The following is a 21,689-nucleotide window of genomic DNA, read 5'->3' on the forward strand; positions in this document are numbered from 1 at the left end:
TACTAAACAGAAGCATCACTGATGGAAAACTTCACGTTTTTCTCCTCTAGTTTGATGAGGAAACTAAGATTCCATGGTTAAAGTTCTGAAAAGCTGGTTAAATAGCAATTTACCTACTTGAGGGTAAGCACCATTCAAATTCTCTGATTTTAATTCTTAAGTATGCACAGATAATCCTCAATTTACAATCACAATTGAGCCCAAAGTTTCCATTGCTAAGCAAATTGTTAAATGAGTTTTGCCCTATTTTACAACCCTTCTCACCATAGTTGTTAGGTGAAGCACTGTAGCTGTTAAATTAGTAACATGATTGATAAGTGAATCTGGCTTCTCCATTGTCTTTGCTTGTGAGAAGGTCGAAAAGGTGATCACATGATCCCCGGACTCTGCGACTGTCATGAACATATGCCAGTTGTCAAGTGTCCAAATTCTGATCACATGACCATTGGGATACTACAATGATTGTAAATGGTTATAAGTCATTTTTTAGTGCCATTGTAACTTCAAATGGTACAAAATTAATAGTTGTAAGTCAAGGACTCCCTGTACATAGTTGGGCTGTAAATGTTAAATGTATAGTTGGGCTGTGACCAAATATACTTTTCCTAGCTGTTTGTGTACCTATACCCATAAACATAGGTGGATATTTAACATAATAAAAATTGTCATATTTACTTCCTTTTTAGATTTAGCTATAAATTTGAAAATGTTGTAAATAAAAAGAAAGGAAAACAGTTTGAAGAATGAAGCTTCCAAGATGAAGATGACTGGAGAAAGATGCCAAGATCTTTGAAAACCTTGATCTTCCAATAACTTTTGAAAGTTATTAATTTTTCATGTTTTGGGAGTGGTTAGCATGCTGCTTGTTGAATACAATCATCCTGATTTTCACATGGTTGATTGCTAGTATTTCAGAAAGACAGAACAATGCTAATGAATGGAGGTTTGTGTAGCATTACTTGGGAAAGAAACACAAGATCACAGGACCATCAGCAGAATGGCAGACTGGAGCTTGGTATAATGACTGAAAAATGGGTAAAATTTGGCTTTAGTAAGAGTTTCAAAAAAATTGTTGACATAAAAAATAAATAATAAAAACACCAGCATATACCCCTGTTTAGCTGTCTCAGAACTTGGAATAGGATTGTTCATTATTTGAGTACTGAATCAGTATTGTACCCGTGTTTCGCTAAAAATAAGACCAGGTCTTATATTAATTTTTGCTCCAAAACACACATTAGGGCTTATTTTCTTGTTAGGTCTTATTTTCAGGGAAATACGGTACTATCTGACTGGCAATCTTAACTGGGGCTTATTTTGGGGATAGGGCTTATATTACGAGCATCTGAAAAAATGCTAGGGCTTATTTTCTGTTTAGGTCTTATTTTCAGGGAAACACAGTAGAATATTCATGCAACCTCATAAGTAATTGTAGGAGCCAGTGAAAGTTAAACTGCTAGCTTTTTCCACAACCTCTCATGAAGGATCGAATCAAATGCTGCTTTCAGATCTTTGAAAGAAGTATAAAGAGTATATCTAGGAGCATACTGGATACAGAGGTAATGCAAAGTGATACATTGATCAGCAAAAGGAAAACCTATCCTAAAACCAGTTTGCTTCATTGCTAAAAAAAATTATTGGACTATCTCATCAGTAAATGTATTAAAAAAATGCTTAGCATATAATGTGCCAAGTATACATAATAAGTTTATAGGATGGTAGTTACTTGAATTGTTTTTACAGCATCACTCTTAATAGAAATTGAGCAAAGTGTGACAGGGGATCTGCTACTGTTCTTGAAGAAGGTCCAGGTTTCAACTGAAGATGGGGAGAGAAGGGTGTAATGATTTAGGAGAATCAGCCATTTTGACAGCTTGAGGTTGAAGAGGCAGATTCTTTACTGCTTTTTCAGTGGCAGTAGGAGTTGGTGTCAGATTACTTAGATCAGCTTTGAGATGTAAAATAGTGATTAAACCTTCTTTTAAGTTGTTCAGGCTTTCTGTAATAGTGATATGTTTCCTACTTGGCAGCTATGAAAAATGTCTACCATCTCTGACAAATAGGACTAATTTGGAAAATCTGCTCCTGGAGCCTGATGGATCCAATTGTTTCCAGAAAGCACTTAGGGAACTCTGAGTTATGTAGTGGGCAGCTCTGCCCAATGCTTGGTGAGCCATTGGCAGCAGGAAAAAGATAAAAGAGCTGAATGAGATTCTCCTGAGAAATAACTTTCTGCTGATCAATCCCTGTTGATCTCTTGGTGAGGATTTCCAAAAAGTTAGGCAGCCAAAACAATCCCTAGAGAGAGAGAGATGCCTTTATTTTTCTTCCTTACTAAGTCTAGCAACTCTTTTGAAGATAACTAAGCCCCTATTGAGAGTCAGTTTGGTGTGGTAGTTAAGGCATCAGGCTAGAATGCAGGAGACCATGAGTTCTAGTTCTTCCTTGGACACAAGGCCAACTGAGTGACCTTTGGCCAGTTGCTTTTTCTCATTCCTAGGAAAGAGTCAATGGTAAGTCACTTCTGAAAAACCTTGCTAAGAAAACTGGAGGGACTTGTCCAGGTAGTCTCTGAGAATTGACACAGTTGAATGGAAAAAAATAAATAAATCCCCTATTATATTAGGAAAAAGCAAGATACAATACTTGGTCTGGTCACCATAGCCAATTTTACACAGCCCTTTGCTGATAAGGCTACTGAAATTGGCTAGAATCTTTGACTTTAGCTTAGTTATTCCCAAACTTGAGAAAAATTGGATGGAGGCTGATCTGGAGATTATAGGAATTGTATGTAGTCCCAACCATTTGGAGAATAGAAGACAGATAGGATGTTGCTAGAGTTTGAAGCAGTCTCTGTATGAATTCACAATCTCTATATTGGGTGTGGTTCTTGATGACATGGCAGTGACTAAGACAGTGGAGATGCAGTAGGTATGGCTTTCTCTGATTGGGCAACCCAACTAAGTATCTGCTTGTTAGTATCTGCTTGAATGAGTAGCTCATATCCCACACGAGAATGTGTCACAATCTGAAGCTGATTAGAAGGAGGCAAGACCAAAGCAAAGAACCATGCAGAAGTGTGGGTGTGCACATGTGCATGATAATCTCCCTGTAACCTTGCTTTGAGTTTGTGGGAATCTATTTAATTTTGCTGGTTTCATATGACATATCATCTGAAAATCCAAATGACTATAATATATTTGAATGCAGTTTTGACCAGTACAGAATGCAGTAATCCAATCATAACATTGCCAAAGCTAGAATTAACTGCGGCTGGGTCCCTCCTATCCCTTATTTTAATAAGATTGGGGCAGGTCCATGTTTAAAATCTCCAGTCTTCCACCGCCAGGTCTCATTTTTCTTAAGAAGAATAAACGTTGCCCTTTCTCAGACTTCCTGGAGCCTTTTGCTACATGATCTTGTTCCAGCTATTCTGAGCTGCTAATCTAATGTGGAAAGAGGATGGGATTGTGCATGTGTATTTGTGTTAGAGAGTGTGCTGAAACCAGGAAAATGGCTTATGTTAGTGATCCCATTTGCTTTGTAGTTTTGATGTGGAAGCATTTGGAGGGGCATAGTGTCAGTGGGTGAGCCAAACCCAAAAGAGGTTTTGTTTTGCATGTGGTTAGTGCTGAAAGTTTTTCTTTAAAAGAGGGGGGGAAACCTCCCATGGCAGTTAACAAGGTGATTTAAGAATGACTGTAATAAATTTCCACTTCTAAATGGCAATGTATTTATTGCTGGGTTGAGGTTTGTGGATTACAATTAGGCAAATTCATTACCGTCTGCCGAGTTGAATTTTATTTATGTCACAGCTTTGATTTTAATTCCATGATAAGAGAACAAAGGCAGTGTGGAGTTCCTAGACAGTATCTCATCCAGGAATTTTCCATATAGATTCCCTGTTACACTACTACAGATAGGATTATAAATACAAGCTTGTCCTAAATAGTCATTGTGGCTGTATAATAAAAAATAATCCCTAAAGGGGTAAAAAAAGGTAATCCAGTTTAGTTTAGAAAAGTTTGATAGTAGATCGACTGAAGATGTAATTTCTGTACATTGCTTTTAACAAGTCTGATTTATGCTTATAGTACCTAAGGGCTGGTGTGGATATGATATTGACTCAGCCTTCCATCCTTCCGAGGTGGGTAAAATGAGGACCCAGATTGCTGGGGGCAACATGCTGACTCTGTAAACAGCTTAGATTGTAAAGCACTGTAAAGCGGTATATCAGTCTAAGTGCTATTGCTATCTTAACTATGATTAAGGACTCCATTACAGATCTGTAATGTATCATAATATATTATGTTACAGATCTCTTACCAGAAACACTTTTTGAATTATGAGATTACAACATGCAAATACCTTTTAAGGCACAAATGTTACCTTTGAAAAATAAACCTTCTGTGTTAGATGCATCTATTAGTTTGTCTTGAGTACCAACCTGACTATGAAAATCATAATCATCAGTGCCTCATAACCAAATCTTCCTAAAGCCTTGTAATATGTTGACCACTGTACAGACATGGCCAAGTTTCAGTCATTGAAAGAAAGAATAAAAAGCTTTATATAGTTTCCATGGTGTGCCAAGATGCTCTCACCAAGCTTAGAAATATAGCAAGAACTCTGAAAGATCTGGGAACAAAGAATCTTTGGAGTAGGTGGCACACAAACGTATAAGTAAAGTAAGTTTTAAAACAAAACCATGATGAATATCTTGGGGGTAGGGCCGATCTGCAAAATAGGTCTTTTATGTATTGCTGATGCTACATTCAGTTTCACTACAGTATTCAGGAGACCAATGGAAAAAAGTGAGCACATGGAACCTTGAGACAATTTCTTTAATCTAGGACATTGGTGTCAAACTTGCAGCGTCATATTGCTGTCACATGATGTTTTGCGACATTTTTCCCATTTGTGGAGCTGGGGTGGGCGTGGCCTGCACGTGAAGCATCCGGCCTGTGGGCTGCCAGTTTGACACCCCTGACCTAGGATGTCAAATCCCACCCACCCCCCCGTCTTCCTTCTAACCAGCAGTATAGGGAATACGCTCAAGTTACTGGTCTAGATCCAATTCCCCACCCTGCTCAATGAAGTGGATGATGAGAGAAGTCCAGAATTAGCAATGGCTGAGGGAAGGTGATGTGCCCAAAGTGTAGGACACAAGCCCCAGACCAAGAGCAATGGAAGGTGGGTGCCAACAAAATAGAATTTTAAACTAAAATGATGTAAGAAATAAAGATTGTATCTTGACTTTTGACAGACGGGATACCTATGAGAATAATGTTAATCCTTTTGCTTAGATACTACCCTTCTATAGTAAAAATTCCAGAGATGTAACACTTAGGAAGCCAAAATGAGATTTCTGAAATATGTTTTGAGTTTTGCACATAACACCTTCATAAACATAGCTAGAATGAACCTTGGCGCCTACTGTAGTTTTTAGATTTTTTTAAAAGTCTTGCAATGACTCTCAAAGAGTCACCTGCCACCCATAACCGTATTTGATCTGATCCTGTTTTGTTTTGTTTTTTCTCCTCCCAGTTGGTCCACTGCATGTGGAGTTTTCACAAGTTGTGAATCTGAAGAATGTGGAGAAGGAAAATCCAGAACTCAGGGAAGGAGGCCGCTATACACCAAAGGACTGCAAAGCACTTCAGAAAGTGGCAATTATTATCCCTTTCAGAAATCGAGATGAACACTTGAAATACTGGTTGTTTTACCTGCATCCAATCCTGCAAAGGCAGCAGCTCGATTATGGTATCTATGTGATTAATCAGGTAAGAGTTGCAGTACTGAAGAGATTGGTGCACATACGAAAGAGGTATTTGTGTGCTGTTGGTTTCTTTTGGGTATGTTTTTGTACTGCATAGTGATGAAATAAGAAGCTTAATCTTTTGAAAGATCCTTGCTTTGCCTGCTGTAACAAAATTAATAACAGTAGCTTTTTTTTTTTTTTTAATTTCTAAACTGTATGCCCTGCATTCCTGGCTTACGAAAGCAGCTAACTGCCTTTAAAAATGAACCAAGTACAATAGAAAAACATTACAACACTATAAGCCAAAGCTTTTATAAGAACTTCAAAGTAGATTACACAAAAAAAAAAAAAAAAAAAAAAAAACCCAACCCCAATCTTTTACGTCTGCCCAATTCCAAAATTGCTGCCAATGGTCTACAAATCAGGCCAAAGCATCGAAAGCGAGGTCCTCGAACTACATCTGAACCTCCAATAATAAAGCCATACAGTTACAGTTATTTCTGTTGTTGAATATTTAATACAGTAAATTGACTTGTTAGCTTGTTAACCTATAAAGAACTATAATGAATAACTCTCATAGTGAGTTAACTTATTCTTATAGAATTAAAATAATCATGGGGGCCTGTCATATTTTGCCTGAGTAGAAATAGTAAAGTTACAGAATTCTATAAAAATCCAGAGATTCATGGAGCAGTACTAAGTTGTGGCCTATGATACCTCAAGATGTTTTTGATTAATGAAGATTTTTTTCATATCATATCTTTATTCTCAGACATCAGTTCTTAGAATATCTTTCTTTGGGTGAATTTCCTTCTTTCTGTATTATTAGTCCTATTGAGATGCATTGGTTCACCTGCCAGAGAGAATACATTTTTATCTTTGTGATATTCAAAGAAGACAATTAATCCCTTCCCCCTTTTGACTTCTTTCTTTTAGGGCATATTGCATAGGAAAATACGTTATTGTAAGGTTGTAAGGGTAAAAGGCATATAGGAAATTTGGAGTATATATAATATACTCTGACATAGACAAAGAAAGTTGATTTTTTTTGTTAGAAAAGTTACCCAGATTCAATTCCTGGTAGGTCTAGGAGCTTTAGATTAGTGACTTGCAGAGTGTAGGTTTCATACTTTTCTGCTCTTACTGTTAGCCCTGGGCACCAAAGAAGCTGATGCCAGACCTCATCACATTATTTTTAGTTTATGTCTTATGGCACAGAGGTGGGTTTCAGCAGGTTCTGACCAGTTCTGGAGAACCGGTAGTGGAAATTTTGAGTAGTTCGGAGAACAGATAGTAAAAATTCTGATTGGCCCCGCACCCATCTATTCTCTGCCTCCCAAGTCCCAGCTGATCAGGAGGAAATGGGGATTTTGCAGTAACTTTCCCCTGGAGTGGGGTGGGAATGGAGATTTTACAGTATCCTTCCCTTGCCACCCCCAAGCCATGCCATGCCCACCAAGCCACACCCACAGAACCGGTAGTAAAAAATTTTGAAACCCACCAGTGTTATGGCATCCATATGGCTTGTATTATAACCACCTTTCTTGTATTAACACAATATCCATATCAGAGCACATGGCTACAAACAGTAAGAAATGCAGTAAGAGAGTCATGGCCAATTCTTCTGATAAATAATGAGTGTATTTACACCACTAAAACAATCCACAAGTGGCGTATCCTCCCATAATGTGAAACCACAAGTCATGGGGAACTTGCAAAGTTTAATCTGTTTGCATAAAGGTTCTAGGGGGTTTTCTTGTTTTGTGAGCCTTCAGGATGTGATTCTCATGTGCCAGTTTCATAGGTTGTGAAGTTTGCCAGTTTCATAGATTATGCACAGCTGCATGATGTGCTTAGTAATACCTGATTCTCAAGGAGGAACTAGTAGTTCTACATTCTCTGTGTGGGTAGAGACTGCATCAATTAAACACCCTAGTTTAGATGTGATTTCAGTCAAGATGTTCTGAATTTGTATCAGTCTAGAGCCCAGGTTAAATTTCTTTTTGCCACTCCACTGTTATATGCAAAAAGGTTGAGCATATTTTGTAAATTGGCTTACGAAACAATTGGTGGGAATAATCTGTTTTCTTTCAGGCCTAGACTAGCCTATTTAACATTGCTTGCTGGCATCCTAATATCTATGTCTTGAGCCTTCACAGTGATGGGGTTGGTTTTGGTACCTGACAGGTCAGAAAAACCTCATAAATTGTCCCTCTCTTTGCCTCGGAATAATATGTCTCACATACAGACTTGTAAAATGCTGCCCTGGGACTCTCTGCTTGAATCACCTAATATGAGGACTTTTAAAAGGCAGATAACACTCCATAAAGTTTGGGAATCATTGTGTTATCATCCTCTTCCTATATATGCTGTGGCTCCGATTTTATATCTGAGCAAACTTTGCTAATAGTTTCTATTAATGGCTTAACCAGAAGGCAACTATTATACTTAGTTGGAATTGACTACTTAAACTATCTTTTTAAATCTTCATGTTTTCTTTTGCAACCTAGGATGGGATATGGTCATTTAATTGCAATATTTTAATGGCTGGAAGTAGCCCAGCTATCCTCAATCTGATCCTTTTCAGATGTTTTTGACAACAAAGGCCTGCATTCATTGCTTAATTAAAACATTTGTGTGTTGGAGTTTATCACATCTGAAAGGCCCAGATAGGAGAAACTGGGCTGAGTTGACATGGGTCTCAGGTGTGCTAGTGCTTCCTCCATTGCTACTCAAAGGCCACATAAAAATGATTGAGTGCCATGAACTAATTTTGTCAATGGAAGTATTCAGCTTGATTAACTTTATTATGGCAGGATGTTTTGAGAGTTGGGTTTTTTGTTTGTTTTTTAGATATCCAACCAGTTAAATATGCAACAAACACTGTTGGCCATGATTCTTAAATTATCCAGATGGTGGTGGGGTTTTGCAAGAATTGTATATCTGCAGGTTTTTTTTTAAAAAAAAGTCTTTCTTTACTTTCTTGACAATTGCTTTTCTCTTTTTTTCTCCTCCTTGTCTGTCCTTCCTTTGCATCTATTCTTCCTTCTCTTTTCCCCCCTTCCTTTCTAAGGGGGAAATCTTCCCTTTTTCTTATTAAACCTGTCCTATAGCAAAGCAATCACTGAAGCACCAAGAATTTCTGTGTGAATGATTCTTACTACATCTGCGTCCTTCTGTGTTCTGCATCTCATAGGAAAAAATAAGAGAGGGAAGAAATGCTGCTCCTCCTCCTGCTTCCATGGTAACGTCCCACCTCTTACCTTTCAGTACAAAACAAACTGCCCTCAAATCCCTTGCACTGACTTTGGAAACATCTGAAATGTGTTACATAGAAACCCAGCCTGAAATGAGGGTAGAGAAAAGTGAGAATTTGTAAGAAGGCTCTTTGAGCAAGGTAGGGAGAGGCATGTCAATCCCCATTTTCTTGGAACTGGAATGTATTTTCACCAATCTTTGCTAAGTATATTACTTCTCTATAGTTCCTTTGCATCCTACTTGAGGAATCTGTACTTCGGACCTGATTTTTGCTTAAAAAAAAATGCATTATAAAATGCTTCAGCTTTTTTCAGGGGAGCTCTTTCTCAAGATTTCCAAAAAAAACTCTGGTATGTTTTCCTAGAATCATTTTGCATTGCTTTTGCAAGGTTTTTATCTGCACAGAGCACAGGTTGAATGTCATCACAAATGGAGAGATATGCCATCTAACACATCTCTGTGCTGCACATGGTGGAGAAATCATTAATAAAGCACAGGTTACCTTATGGAATAGTTGCTCCCTTCCTGTTGGTCTGTTCATTGAAACTGGAACATCGAACCTTGGTAACCTTTAAGATTGTTGGCTGGGGAATTCTAGGAGTTGAAGTTCCCAAGTTTTAAAGTTGCCAAGGTTGGACACCCCTGCATTAGATAGTCTTGGATACAATGCTGCAAGTTGTTGAGTTTCTTAGAGCCCAGAGAAGAAGTTGCCTAAGTTACCATCATGGAAATAGCGCAACTACTCTCCTTGGTCTCACTAGTCTAGGAAATCTGCGCTTGTTACCACTTCCTAATCCAATAACACTCGAAAGAAACACGAATTCCACTGCAAGACCAAGCAGGGTGGGAAGCTTCCAACTTAAGAGTTCGAGCAAGAGAACAGTCACAATCCAAAGCCTGATCTGAGTCTCTAAACTCATAGCGCCAATTTGGGCTGTTTGTTGCTTGGAGGTAAGATTTGTGCCAGATTGTTAATGGATGCCAGCTGTTTGACTTGTTGCAACTTAGGAGAGCTTTGTGTGGGATTGGCTCACTTCATGGAGGCAGCAGGGTTTGTTTCTGCAGACCTGACAGAAACCTACAGCTGCTGCTTCAGGCAGAAATCCAGCTGGCTTGTCAAACTGGCCGGTAATTAGTTTGCAGCCTCTTCTTTGACAAACACCATGGGGAAGGAGCAAAGGGTGTCCTCAAGTTGTGTCAGGACAATAGTTCTTGTCAATCTTGTGCTTTCTGTCTGACAATAGCTTGAATTATAGAACTGAAAAAATCAAGAGGGGTGGACTATTGGAACAGCTTTTCTTCAGAACTGGTGCAGATTGAGAATAATCTGAGATTCCTGAAGTCAGTTATAATGTGAAAGGAAGGAAAAGGACAATACTGTATGAACCTTTAAATATATATTCATATGCAAGCCTCATAGTTTAGTGGAGTTTCCTCTATGGCAATGTTATTGCAGCCTAAGAATTTGAAAAAAGTTTAAAAGATCCCCGTTCTCTGAGAGAAAGAAGCATTCAATTTATTTCATTATGGATCATTTACTTAGATAACATATCTTATATGAAGTACATCCTTTATTCAAGCAAACTTACACATATATTTGTCCCCTGAGACCAAATTCCAAATACTTGCTGCTATGTTTATATCTTGCCACTCTGTTATTTTAAGGATTTTATAGAGTGACTGCTATGTATTCTATTTTTGGGTACAAATGGCAAAGAGAGAAAGCTGGGGGGGAGAGAAAAGCATCCTTTTCTTAATGTCCCAAACTCATGTGGGATAAAAAAAACGATGCTTAGATCACAATTTTATAAGGCAAAGTGGAAAATACGGTGGATTTTGGAAGAATTGGCATAATTGTTGAATAGAACATTCTGGAAAAAAAATTCATCTCCCTGTATGTCCTGGTCCCCCCCCCCCTCAGTATACAGAATTGGAAACTATTTTTTTTTCTCTCTCCCCATCCCCCTTCCTGTGTCTTTGAAAGCTGTAAACAGATGGCTTTTACTACATGGTTAATGGACTATATTGCAAATGGATTGTGTAATGGATACTGCTGGACATCAGTTGTCCAAAATGCAACAGGAAGTCCTTCCTTTTGAAACTACATGCTCCAGAGCTGCTATTTTCCTGTCACGCCTGTTACATTCTGATTTTAGTCTGCCAGTTCCTGCTATGCTGGGGCCCCTTCTGCACGTTGCTTCCAAATGGATAGTTTTCTTCCTGGGTTCCAAATTTGTTTACCTTCCTTGACTGATAGCCAAATGAGACATGAAGTAGTAGACCAGGATGTGGGAGACTGCCAGACTGCTAAATTAGAAGATGCAATTAGGGGATGCAATTTGAAAGGAAGACAGAGTAGGCAGAGTAAAGAGATAGAAACCTTCCCCTCTATTTACCACTTCTTACCGTTAGTGGGTTTCAGTTTTGGCCGCTACCGGTTTGCTTGCGAGTGCACTTGTGCACGTGTTGCTTCTGCGCGTGCACAGAAGCTTCTGCTCATGTGCAGAGATGTCCGCCAGGTGGGTGGAGCCTCCCACCGCCACCACTACCGGTTCTCCCGATCCGGGACAAACCAGTAGCAACCCACCACTGCTTCTTATCCCCTTCTCCATTCTTCTTCTCTTCCAAGTGAGATTCCCAACCGTCTTTGCTATGAAGATAAGAAATAATGGCAAAATGGTGTGTAGAGGGAGGGCTGTGCTTGCTCCCCAAGTCCATCTATGGCTCCAATCACAATTTGGCTATTTTAGCTACTTAGCAGACATTTAAACTCCCAGGCTTTAGTTTGTCTTGATTCTTCTGCAACAGTGACACTTTCTGTGTTTTCAATGGATGCATAGATACAAAAGATAATATCTATGCATGCTAGTAATGATTCGGGCCCCACTTTTACTTGCAGTGTGGGTCAACATGGGAATTGGTTAGCTGCAATTTGTGAGAATAAGTGATAGGATGGGATTGGAGGGATAAAATAGGTGTTTTGCCCCAGGTCAGGTAATGGTTTGGCAGCCTCTACCTTCTTGCCTTGAGTTGAATCAGTGCTTTTTGCTCAAACTTGTGGGGTAGACTTCTTCATGCACTGATGCGGTATACCTGAAACTTTTGCAATGCAAAAATGTGCTGCAATTATGCAGGGCCAGTAAATTCCATGGCAAATAAGGAAATACTGTAATTCCTTGAAGATTAGGTGTTTGTACTAGTCCCATGGTTAAGGGGATGGACCAGAATAACTCCAAGGTCCTTTCCAACCCTATGATTCTTTGGTTTTCAATTTGTCTTAAAGAGCTGATACATCTGTGTCCTTCGCAAAAGGATACTCTGGGCTGAAATAGATTCCGTATGTGTTCTCTTGCTTCAACTGAGCCAGAATCCAAATGCATTTGATCTTGCAACACAAAGCAAGCATGTGTTTTACAAAAGGGATACATACTGTGGTTTTGTTTTTTTTACCTCTGCATCAAATAGAAAACGATGTAAAGATAAATTTTGACTCAGATGTTGGAATATTTCTTCTCTTCTAAGATGAAGGCCAGAACAGGAGCCTTAAAGTCATCCATCACTGTTCCTCTATTTCCAATCATATTTTTGCACTAGGTCAGGGATGCCCGCAGCCCGGATGCGTCACAGGCTGACCATGCCCACCCAGTTTAGTAAAGGGGGAAAAAGTCATGCTATGTCACATGACGACAATGTGACGCCGTGAGTTTGATACCCCTGCAGTAACTGGTTTTGGTTTCCTGATTTGCTTCCTATGCTTCGGTGGCTGAAAGTAGAGGGTGTAGGAGGTATTTACTGTAGGTATCAGCACACACCGGTAAATGGGAAGCAATTTCTTGATCTTTTAATGAATATATTCCATGCTATTTTTTTAAAAGTTGAAAGTATGACCCAATATACACTGTAAAATTTTTTACAAATCTAGTTATCTACCCTATTTACCAATTTAAGTATTAAATAACCTATTATTTGATTAAATCGCTCAAATGACATTCTCCAATTTCCAGTGCTTTGCAAAATAAGATTTTATGCATCAGATTATAGTTGGAGGATGGAGTATCAAATACCTTTGCAATATTTTTTTCCAGATTGGCAAGAATTTAAACTTGAGGGTGTTGTTGTCCCATATTCATTTTCCAGTTATTCTTTATTGGAGGTATAATATGTCCTAATTTCCACTCCTAATTGTTCAGAACCAAATTACACAATAAAGTGCATTATTGTTTTGCTTACACTGGTTTGATATATCATTGTTAATCCTGCTTTTTGTATGAGTCCTTCAACCAATAGTTAATTTCACAAATGCCTGAGTTTCCTGAAGGGACATGAAATTACATGTTAACCTAGGTCCGTGATGGCGAACCTATGGCATGCGTGCCACAGGTGGCACGTGGAGCCGTATCTGTGGGCACACGAGTGTTGCCCTAGCTCAGCTGCAGTGTGCACACGCACACTGGCCAGCGGACAGTTTCCAGCCTTCGGAGGGCCTCCGGGGTGGGGGGGAAGGGTGTTTTTGCCCTCTCCAGGCTCCAAGAAAGCCTTTGGAGCCTGGTGAGGGCGAAAAAACGGGTCTACCCAGCCCACCAGTAACCTTTTTGCCATCATGTGCCAAAAGCGGGGGGAGTGTGGAGGTGTCACGGGTGCAGGGTGCAGGGGGGCATTCAATTATGGGTATGCGCACGCTCGTGCGCAACCCCCCCGTGCTCCCCCAGCTTTTGGCACGCGATGGCAAAAAGGTTAGCCATCACTGACCTAGGTGGATTGCTGGTTTCACATCCTCCAGTGTAGTAATTGGATAAGATAGTTGTCAATCTGGAAGACATAGAAAGTTATCCCCATTAAATGCAGAATGAGTTGCTTCTATGTAAATCAGCTGTGTATTCTGCTGCAGGCTTTGGAACGCCGCTGAAAATGAGAAGAATAACATATCCCCAGCAGCTGTCTAAGCAGCTAACTAAATGAATGGGAAGCTTTCTAATTAAGAAAGTAAGATGAAGTAAGGCCTTTTCCAAAGTATCTATATTTTGGTAACTTCTAGACATTTAGTACTTTGCGCATGCTCGAAGATGGCGGTGCTGGGTGAGCTCCCGATCTGATGATGGGGGCTATTTGGCCTTTTCGAGGGGTGTAGGGGCGCTAAATCCTCCTGCGACCCCGAGCCCCAGTGAGGAGAGCCCCTGCCCAACCTGGGGAGGATTTTTGCTCCCCTTGTGACATCATGGTTGGAGCGAGGGGCTAGCGGTCTGGGAGAGGTCCTGAAGGGTGCTTGGGACGCCGAGGACGCCGCGGAGCGCCGCAGGGTTGGTAGCGGCGGCGGCGGCGGCGACGCTGTGAGACCTTCCTGGGCGCTGTGGGACTGCCTGGAGCCCCGCGAGGTTGTGGCGGCGGTGAGGGCGCCGTAAACAACTGAGGGCGCCGAAGAACAGCTGAGGGCGCCGAGAAAGCAACGGCGGTGATGGCGGCGGCAGCAGCAGCAGCGGGAATGGCGGTAGCAGCGATGGTGGGAGCAGCTTGGCGTGGCCGCAAAGAGTCATCTAGCTGCGGTCCTTGTTTTTTTTTCCATCGGAGAAGAGGGGCTGGAGGGGGACGGTGGCTCCGGCGGTGGTACGAACGGCCGTGGGGCGATGCCCCCCCTCCCCCTCCCCCCCCACTCAAAGCAGCAGAACCAAGGCGGTGCTGGCGGTGGAGGCCAGTTGGCGGCGCTGGTTGCCCCCCCCCATGCATCTGTTATGGTGCTGGGGTGGGGGGTGACACTGGCTCCGGTGCGACGTCTGCCACAGAATGCTGCAGTGGTGGCTTGCTGAGAGTGGAGAGGAGAAGCCGAAGTGAGGGGGCCTGGACTTACAGATCGGCAGAGGAGGAGATGTTACCCTCCTCTGGGGATATTGTTTCCCCCCCCCTCCTTCCCCCTGCCTTCCCCCCCCCTTTTTCATGGGGGGTGGGGCTTACGAACTACTATGCTCTGGACATCCTGGACCCCCCCCCCACTATGTTCCACTCATGCCCTCGCTGGTAGGAGAGACTGAACACCATTTGAAAGAACTGAGGGATTTTTGTATCCCAACGGGGAGGATAGAACATTGTTCCCGTTAACCCTTGTAACGGGACCGGCCATCGTGAGAGGATGGTTGGCTATTAGCCTCTGTTGGAGAAAAAGAACATTGGACCTTCTCCCTGTCGTGAGAGGACAGTGGAGTCCAGCTCTACAAATGGACATTTTTGTGATCTGTATGTTCAGTCACCCCTTTGGACTATGATAGACCCCCGGACTGGCCTTTTTCCCATCTCTGGTTCGGTTGATGCTCCAAAAAGCCGACCTTCTTGCGCTGCGAGACTCCCCCCTCTCGCAGGCCTGGCCCTCCACATTATCGAGGGCCTATCTTGATGACGGGCTTTGGAACCCCGAGAGATGGCATGTAGCGAAGAGGGGGTTGAGGGGTTTTTTAGGAAAATTTTTTAAAAAAATTTTAAGGGGACCCGGGAGGGAGGGGGGGGGGGTTGTAAAAGCGGACCTGGGGGGGTCCAGATAGCAACCGAGCGGGATGATGGGTCGATTAGTTGCAGCAGGAGGGTCGCGAAAGGAAATTCAACCGGGAAGCAGGGGGATGACAGGAAGGGCTGTGAAATTGAAATAATGAGTGGGAGGGGCAGGTATGACGGACGCAGGGGGCCATATCAAGTGTCGGGGGTGCGCATACTCTGTTTACGAGCGATTGCGCACTCCGGCCCCCGATGCGTGACTCGTGTCCTGGGTTGTGTAGAGTCTCAGGCCCTGGGTCCGCGGCTGATGTTGTGTAATGCCAGGTCGGTGGTTAATAAAGCCCCCCTCATTTGTGACCTTATTTCGGAGGGGGGTGCGGACCTGGCAGGTATCACGGAGACCTGGTTGGGCCAGGAGGGGGGGGTCCCCCTCGTTGAGATGTGCCCGCCAGGTTTCCGTGCATTTCATCAGCCAAGGGCCCAGGGGAGGGGTGGGGGAGTGGCGGTGATTATTAGGGAAAGTCTTTGTCCGAGGGAGACCACTGTTCCTCAGATAGCCGGATGTGAGTCCCTCTGTGTAAAGTGGGGCCGTGGGGTGCAGATGGGTTTGCTGACTACGTACCTGGCTCCCTGCCACGTGGCAGCGACCCTGCCCGAGCTACTCGACGTCATTGCCGGGGTGGCGGTTGATACCCCCAGACTTATTGTCATGGGGGATTTCAACCTTCCATCCGCGGGTGAGGCGTCAGAGGTGGCTCGGGAGTTCATGGCTTCCATGACGGCCATGGACCTGACCCAGTTAGTTCAAGGCCCCACTCACATAGGGGGACACACTCTGGACCTGATTTTTGTCTCTGGTCAGTGGTTGAATGATCTTGGTAGAGGGGACCTAGATATTAAACCCTTGTCATGGACAGATCATTCGCTCCTCCAACTAGACTTTCCTACCGCCGCCCACCGCCGCAGGGAGACGGAGCCAACTAGATGGTTCCGTCCCAGGCGCCTGATGGAACCCGAAAGGTTCCTGACGGAGCTTGGGCCGTGTCCTGAGACCCTAACACACGACTCGACTGAAGAGCTGGTGGCCGCCTGGGAAAGGGCGGCCGCTGGAGCTGTGGACCGCTTCGTGCCTTTGCGGCCTCTGACCCGATGCCGATCTCAACTGGCTCCTTGGTTTTCTGAGGAGCTGAGAGAGATGAAGCGTCGGAAAAGACGCCTAGAGAGCATTTGGAGGACTAGCCAATCCGATTCCGACCGGACACAGGTGAGGTCTTATATCAAGACCTACCTAGTGGCGATAAAAGCGGCAAAGTCTAACCACTTTTCCGCTCTTATCGCATCTGCAGAGAACCGCCCAGCCGCCTTGTTTAGGGTGACCCACTCCCTCCTCCGGGGGGGAGTGCGGGAAGATCCCTTGCAGGGTCGCGCTGAGGATTTTGTGCAATTCCTGCACGATAAAGTCGCTCGGATTCGGGATGGCTTGGACTCCGACTGGATGAGTCCACGGGAGGAGACGAGGGCAGGTCTTGAGAATGTTACCTGGGAGGAGTTTGATCCTGTGACTCCCGAGGATGTGGACAGGGTTCTGGGTAAGATTAGTGCCGCCACGTGTTTATTGGACCCGTGTCCCTCCTGGTTGGTGCTGGCCTCCCGGGAGGTTACACGAGGCTGGCTCCAGGGGATTATAAGTGCTTCTCTGAGTGAGGGTGCCTTTCCTGCCGCCTTGAAAGAGGCGGTAGTGAGGCCCCTCCTCAAGAAGCCTTCCCTGGACCCGGCTGAATTAGCCAACTATCGTCCAGTCTCCAACCTTCGTTTTGTGGCGAAGGTTGTTGAGAGCGTGGTGGCACGACAACTTCCCCGGCACCTGGATGAAGCTATCTATCTAGACCCGTACCAGTCGGGCTTCAGGCAGGGGTACAGCACTGAAACGGCATTGGTCGCGTTGGTGGATGATCTCTGGAGGGCTCGGGACAGGGGCTGCTCCTCTGTCCTAGTCCTATTAGACCTCTCGGCGGCTTTTGATACCATCGACCATGGTATCATGCTGCAGCGGTTGAGGGGGTTAGGAATAGGGGGCACCGTTTTGCGGTGGTTCTCCTCCTTCCTCTCCGACCGCTCGCAGTTTGTGTTGGCAGGGGGACAGAGGTCGACCTCGAGGCATCTCGCATGGGGAGTGCCACAAGGGTCGGTCCTCTCGCCTCTCCTGTTCAACATTTATGTGAAGCCGCTGGGTGAGATCATCCGTGGTTTCGGGGTGAAGTGTCATCTGTACGCTGACGATACTCAGCTGTACATCTCCACCCCAAACCACCCCAACGATGCCCTTGATGTGATGTCCCGCTGCCTGGAGGCCGTGCGGGCCTGGATGGGGAGGAACAGGCTCAGACTCAACCCCTCCAAGACCGAGTGGCTGTGGCTTCCGGCGCCCCGATATGGTCAGCAGGTGCCATCGCTGACTATTGGGGGTGAATCTTTGCCCCCCACAGAGAGGGCTCGCAATCTGGGTGTTCTCCTGGACGCACGGCTGTCTTTAGAAGAGCATATGACGGCCGTGGCCAGGGGGGCCTTTTATCAGGTTCGCCTGATTCGCCAGTTGCAGCCCTTTCTGGATCGGGACGCCTTGCGCACGGTCACTCACGCCCTTGTCACCTCCCGGTTGGACTATTGTAATGCTCTCTACATGGGGCTCCCCTTGAAGAGCACTCGGAGGCTCCAACTGGTCCAGAATGCGGCCGCGCGGGTGGTTATGGGTGCAACCCGTTGTGCCCATGTGACACCCCTCCTGCGCGAGCTGCACTGGCTCCCAGTGGTCTTCCGGGTGCGATTCAAGGTGTTGGTTACCACCTTTAAAGCGCTCCATGGCATAGGACCCGGGTACCTTCGAGACCGACTTCTGCCACCAATAGCCTCCCACCGACCAGTTCGCTCCCACAGAGAGGGTCTCCTCCGGGTGCCATCAGCCAAGTTATGTCGGCTGGCGACACCCAGGGGGAGGGCCTTCTCTGTGGGAGCTCCAGCCCTGTGGAATGAATTGCCCCCCGAAATACGAAAGATTTCCGACCTCCGGGTGTTTCGCTGCGCTCTGAAGACCCTGTTGTTCCGCCAGGCAGGGCTATTAACATAATGTTTTAAATTGGGGTATTTTAAATTTCTGGGATTTTAATTGGAGCCTAATTATTTAATGATTTTAAATTTTAATTGTTGTCGTGTTTTTTGTGTTTTTAAATAGGCTGTACACCGCCCTGAGTCCTTCGGGAGAAGGGCGGTATAGAAATAAAATTATTATTATTATTATTATTATTAATAATAATTCTATAAATGTCTTTATCAAGCTGCTCAAGCTTGAGAGGCATTTAATATCACCATTATCTTGGTTGGATTTGAATAGATGAGACAGAAATTCAGAGTTTAAGTGTTCAACATGGAAGGCAGAGAAAGTGAATGCTTACTATAGTTGAATGGATGTTTTGTCATAAATGTGAGCGTGAAGCTGAAGAAGTTATTGAGATATTTTTTAGGTCATGATCTTTGTCAAAAGGTGGTTTGGTTTGTGGTTCCTTCCTGCATTATTATTATTTTTTTTTTGCCTTTGTTTATTCCCTTGAGAGGAAGCTGAAGCTAACATGATTAATTTAAAGAGGAGATCGGCCATTCAAGAAAACATGCCAGGAAATTATCTTGGCAAACTTGGCTGGTTGTATTTGCATTTTCCTAAAAAGGAAATGTTGAGACAGAGCCAGGACTGATGAGAAGAAATTATAATGGGGGATTTGAGATATACTGTACAAAGTGGTTCATGTATATTAGCTTGGATCTGATTGTCAGCTGAGACTGAAATGGTGGCTTCTGTGGAATGATGTTGTGGATGACAAGATTTGACCTGAGACCATCCCAGCATATCTTCTTGTTTGTTTGGCTAAACTGTGAGAAAGCCAGGTGGCCAGAAGATCATCTATTCCAGGTCAGATTCTGTTGGCTATGACTTGCTCCACTGACACCTTTTTGGAAAAGTTGAAGCTGCCAGTTCTAGAATCTGACAGTTGCCTTGTTCTGCCAAAGTACTTAGTGCCAAAGAAAATTCTTCCCTCATCTCTAAGTTTCATGTTTGCTGATTGAACTAGAAAATGGAAAGAACATGTGACAGTTTCCAAAGAAATGCAACCAGCATATTTTCATTTTGCAACACCATTTACAGAAGGGACTCTACAACTGTGTTGAATTTTCCCCATGCAGTCTCTTGCTCAGGCTGCTGCTTTCAATGATGGGAAGCTTTCACATTGCCACATTTCTATACAAGGCTGCTATTTTGGGATCCAGCTTACGATCAATTCTGCGGAAGAAGCGGCTTGGATGAGAATTAGTCTTTTCCCACAATTTAGCCAGGTTTTTAAAATAGGTAAAACTATATGCACCCTTCTAACATAACAGCTTTTCTATTTTGCAGAGCTATTGTACTAAGGCTAAAATAAGAATTAAAGTAATTCTAACCTTTTTTGGAGAAGAAGAAAAAGTTAAATGAGAATCCTCTCTTTCAATAGGGCATTTTCAAGCTAAAATATATTAACTAAACTTGAATATGAGTTTTATTTTTTTTTTAAAGTAATATGCAGCTGTATCTTTGGTATTGATTAGCCCTCTGCTTGATACAAAAAAGGTAAACTGATAATTCCACAAATGAATTAATCCACACACAAATCTGGCTTTTTAAAAAATAATAGTTGATTTACCAGAGATAATGGCTAGAACTAACTGCATGTGTTTTGCTGCAGTGACTTTGTATAGGGAAATGTAACAGGAATAGCTATAACCTGTCACTTGAGACTATAAAAACTCTTTCTCAATCCATTTAAAAGACCTCTATGGTATCCATCTTAAGTAATTTGTGTTAGAAATAAATAATTCTTTCCCTATGTAATTGATTTTCCAGTTCAACATTTTATCCACTCTGGGATGTTATTATGGTTTGTCTTTGCCGAATCTACAGAAACAGAAATGGAAACGTGTCCATTTACAAAACATGCCTTTAATAATTCTGCTATTTCGAAATTCATATTTAAGGGGATCTTGTGAAAGTGACTTCCTAATTCTGCCCCACTCTTATAATTTTGCTTATTTACTGATCCACAGTAAATTGTGACCACAATCATATGGTTGACTAGTTTCTCTGTGAAGAGAGTTAATTGGAAGGAGAGAATGGTAATTTCATCCAATCCTTCACTTAAAGGGGATTTTCATTGCTGTGTTTGGCTGTGTAATTTTTGCCAAGGTCATAAACATTTCCATTACATTTCAAGTTCAACAAATGTAGAACTGGATTGTAATTTAGAAACTCCCAAAATGTACATTTTATTTTTAGTAATCTGTGAAAACAACTCATGGAGAAAAAAAATATGCTTGCTAAGAGTTGACACTCTTTTGATGGCACAATCAGTCAATGAAAACAACCAGAAGAAAGGGTTCTGTCAGATACCTCTTTCAGTTGTGCTGGGACTAATCTGGGTATTATAAAGAGTATGGAGTTATTAATTTTTTATCACATTCAATATAACTATCTTGAAAATTTCTACTTGTCTAAAGTACTCTTTTTTTTTCTGCTGAAGATTGCCAGATCCTGTTCTGGCTCTACTCTGCTTCTTGTCACACCATCCAGGCGTGGCCAGAAAATGGTTCTGTGGAACAAGCAGGACAATAATACCCTAAATCCTTTAAAAAAAACCTGATAGTTGGGTTTCTTCATTGGTTAACAAAACATAGCAGAGGAAGAATGGAAAAAGTTAAGGGTGATGACACTGGGAACAAACACACTTGACCTCCATAGAGAATCTTTCATTTTGCTTCCCACTATAATAAATATGATCTAGCTGTTTGTATGATGCCAGGCTCTTTTATTAAAGTAATTGTAAACATTAAAATATGATCTAAATAATTGTTTTATTGGGAAGCTGATTTTCCTTTCCTCCCTCTGTAAATGAGGCTTGCAGGCATTGTTCCTCATTGGACAACATCTGAACTACTGTATATGTTTTAACAACATTCAGGTAACTGAATGGGAAGAAGAGACAGGTCTTTACACAAGACTATACACAATCTTAACATATGAAAATGAGCAGCATCCCCCAAAACGATGAACTGCAGTCTGGAGGGCCATCTCAGCAGCAGCCCCAATGGACTGAGAAAACTCCAGGTTTCGGAA

At 42.9% G+C, this 21,689-nt stretch overlaps 1 protein-coding gene across 1 annotated transcript in view; it reads left to right on the forward strand.

Moving 5' to 3' along the window:
- Nucleotides 1-21,689, forward strand: part of B4GALT1 (beta-1,4-galactosyltransferase 1) — a 52,166-nt gene that overhangs the window by 19,322 nt on the left and 11,155 nt on the right. Inside the window, 1 exon segment of the mRNA XM_070938482.1 lies at nt 5,548-5,783. Within this exon segment, the coding sequence (XP_070794583.1) occupies nt 5,548-5,783 (236 nt within the window).

Source organism: Pituophis catenifer, unplaced genomic scaffold (assembly GCF_029215685.1).
Source record: "Pituophis catenifer annectens isolate HBS135680 unplaced genomic scaffold, rPitCat1.0.hap2 SCAF_2, whole genome shotgun sequence".
Taxonomy (NCBI): domain Eukaryota; kingdom Metazoa; phylum Chordata; class Lepidosauria; order Squamata; family Colubridae; genus Pituophis; species Pituophis catenifer.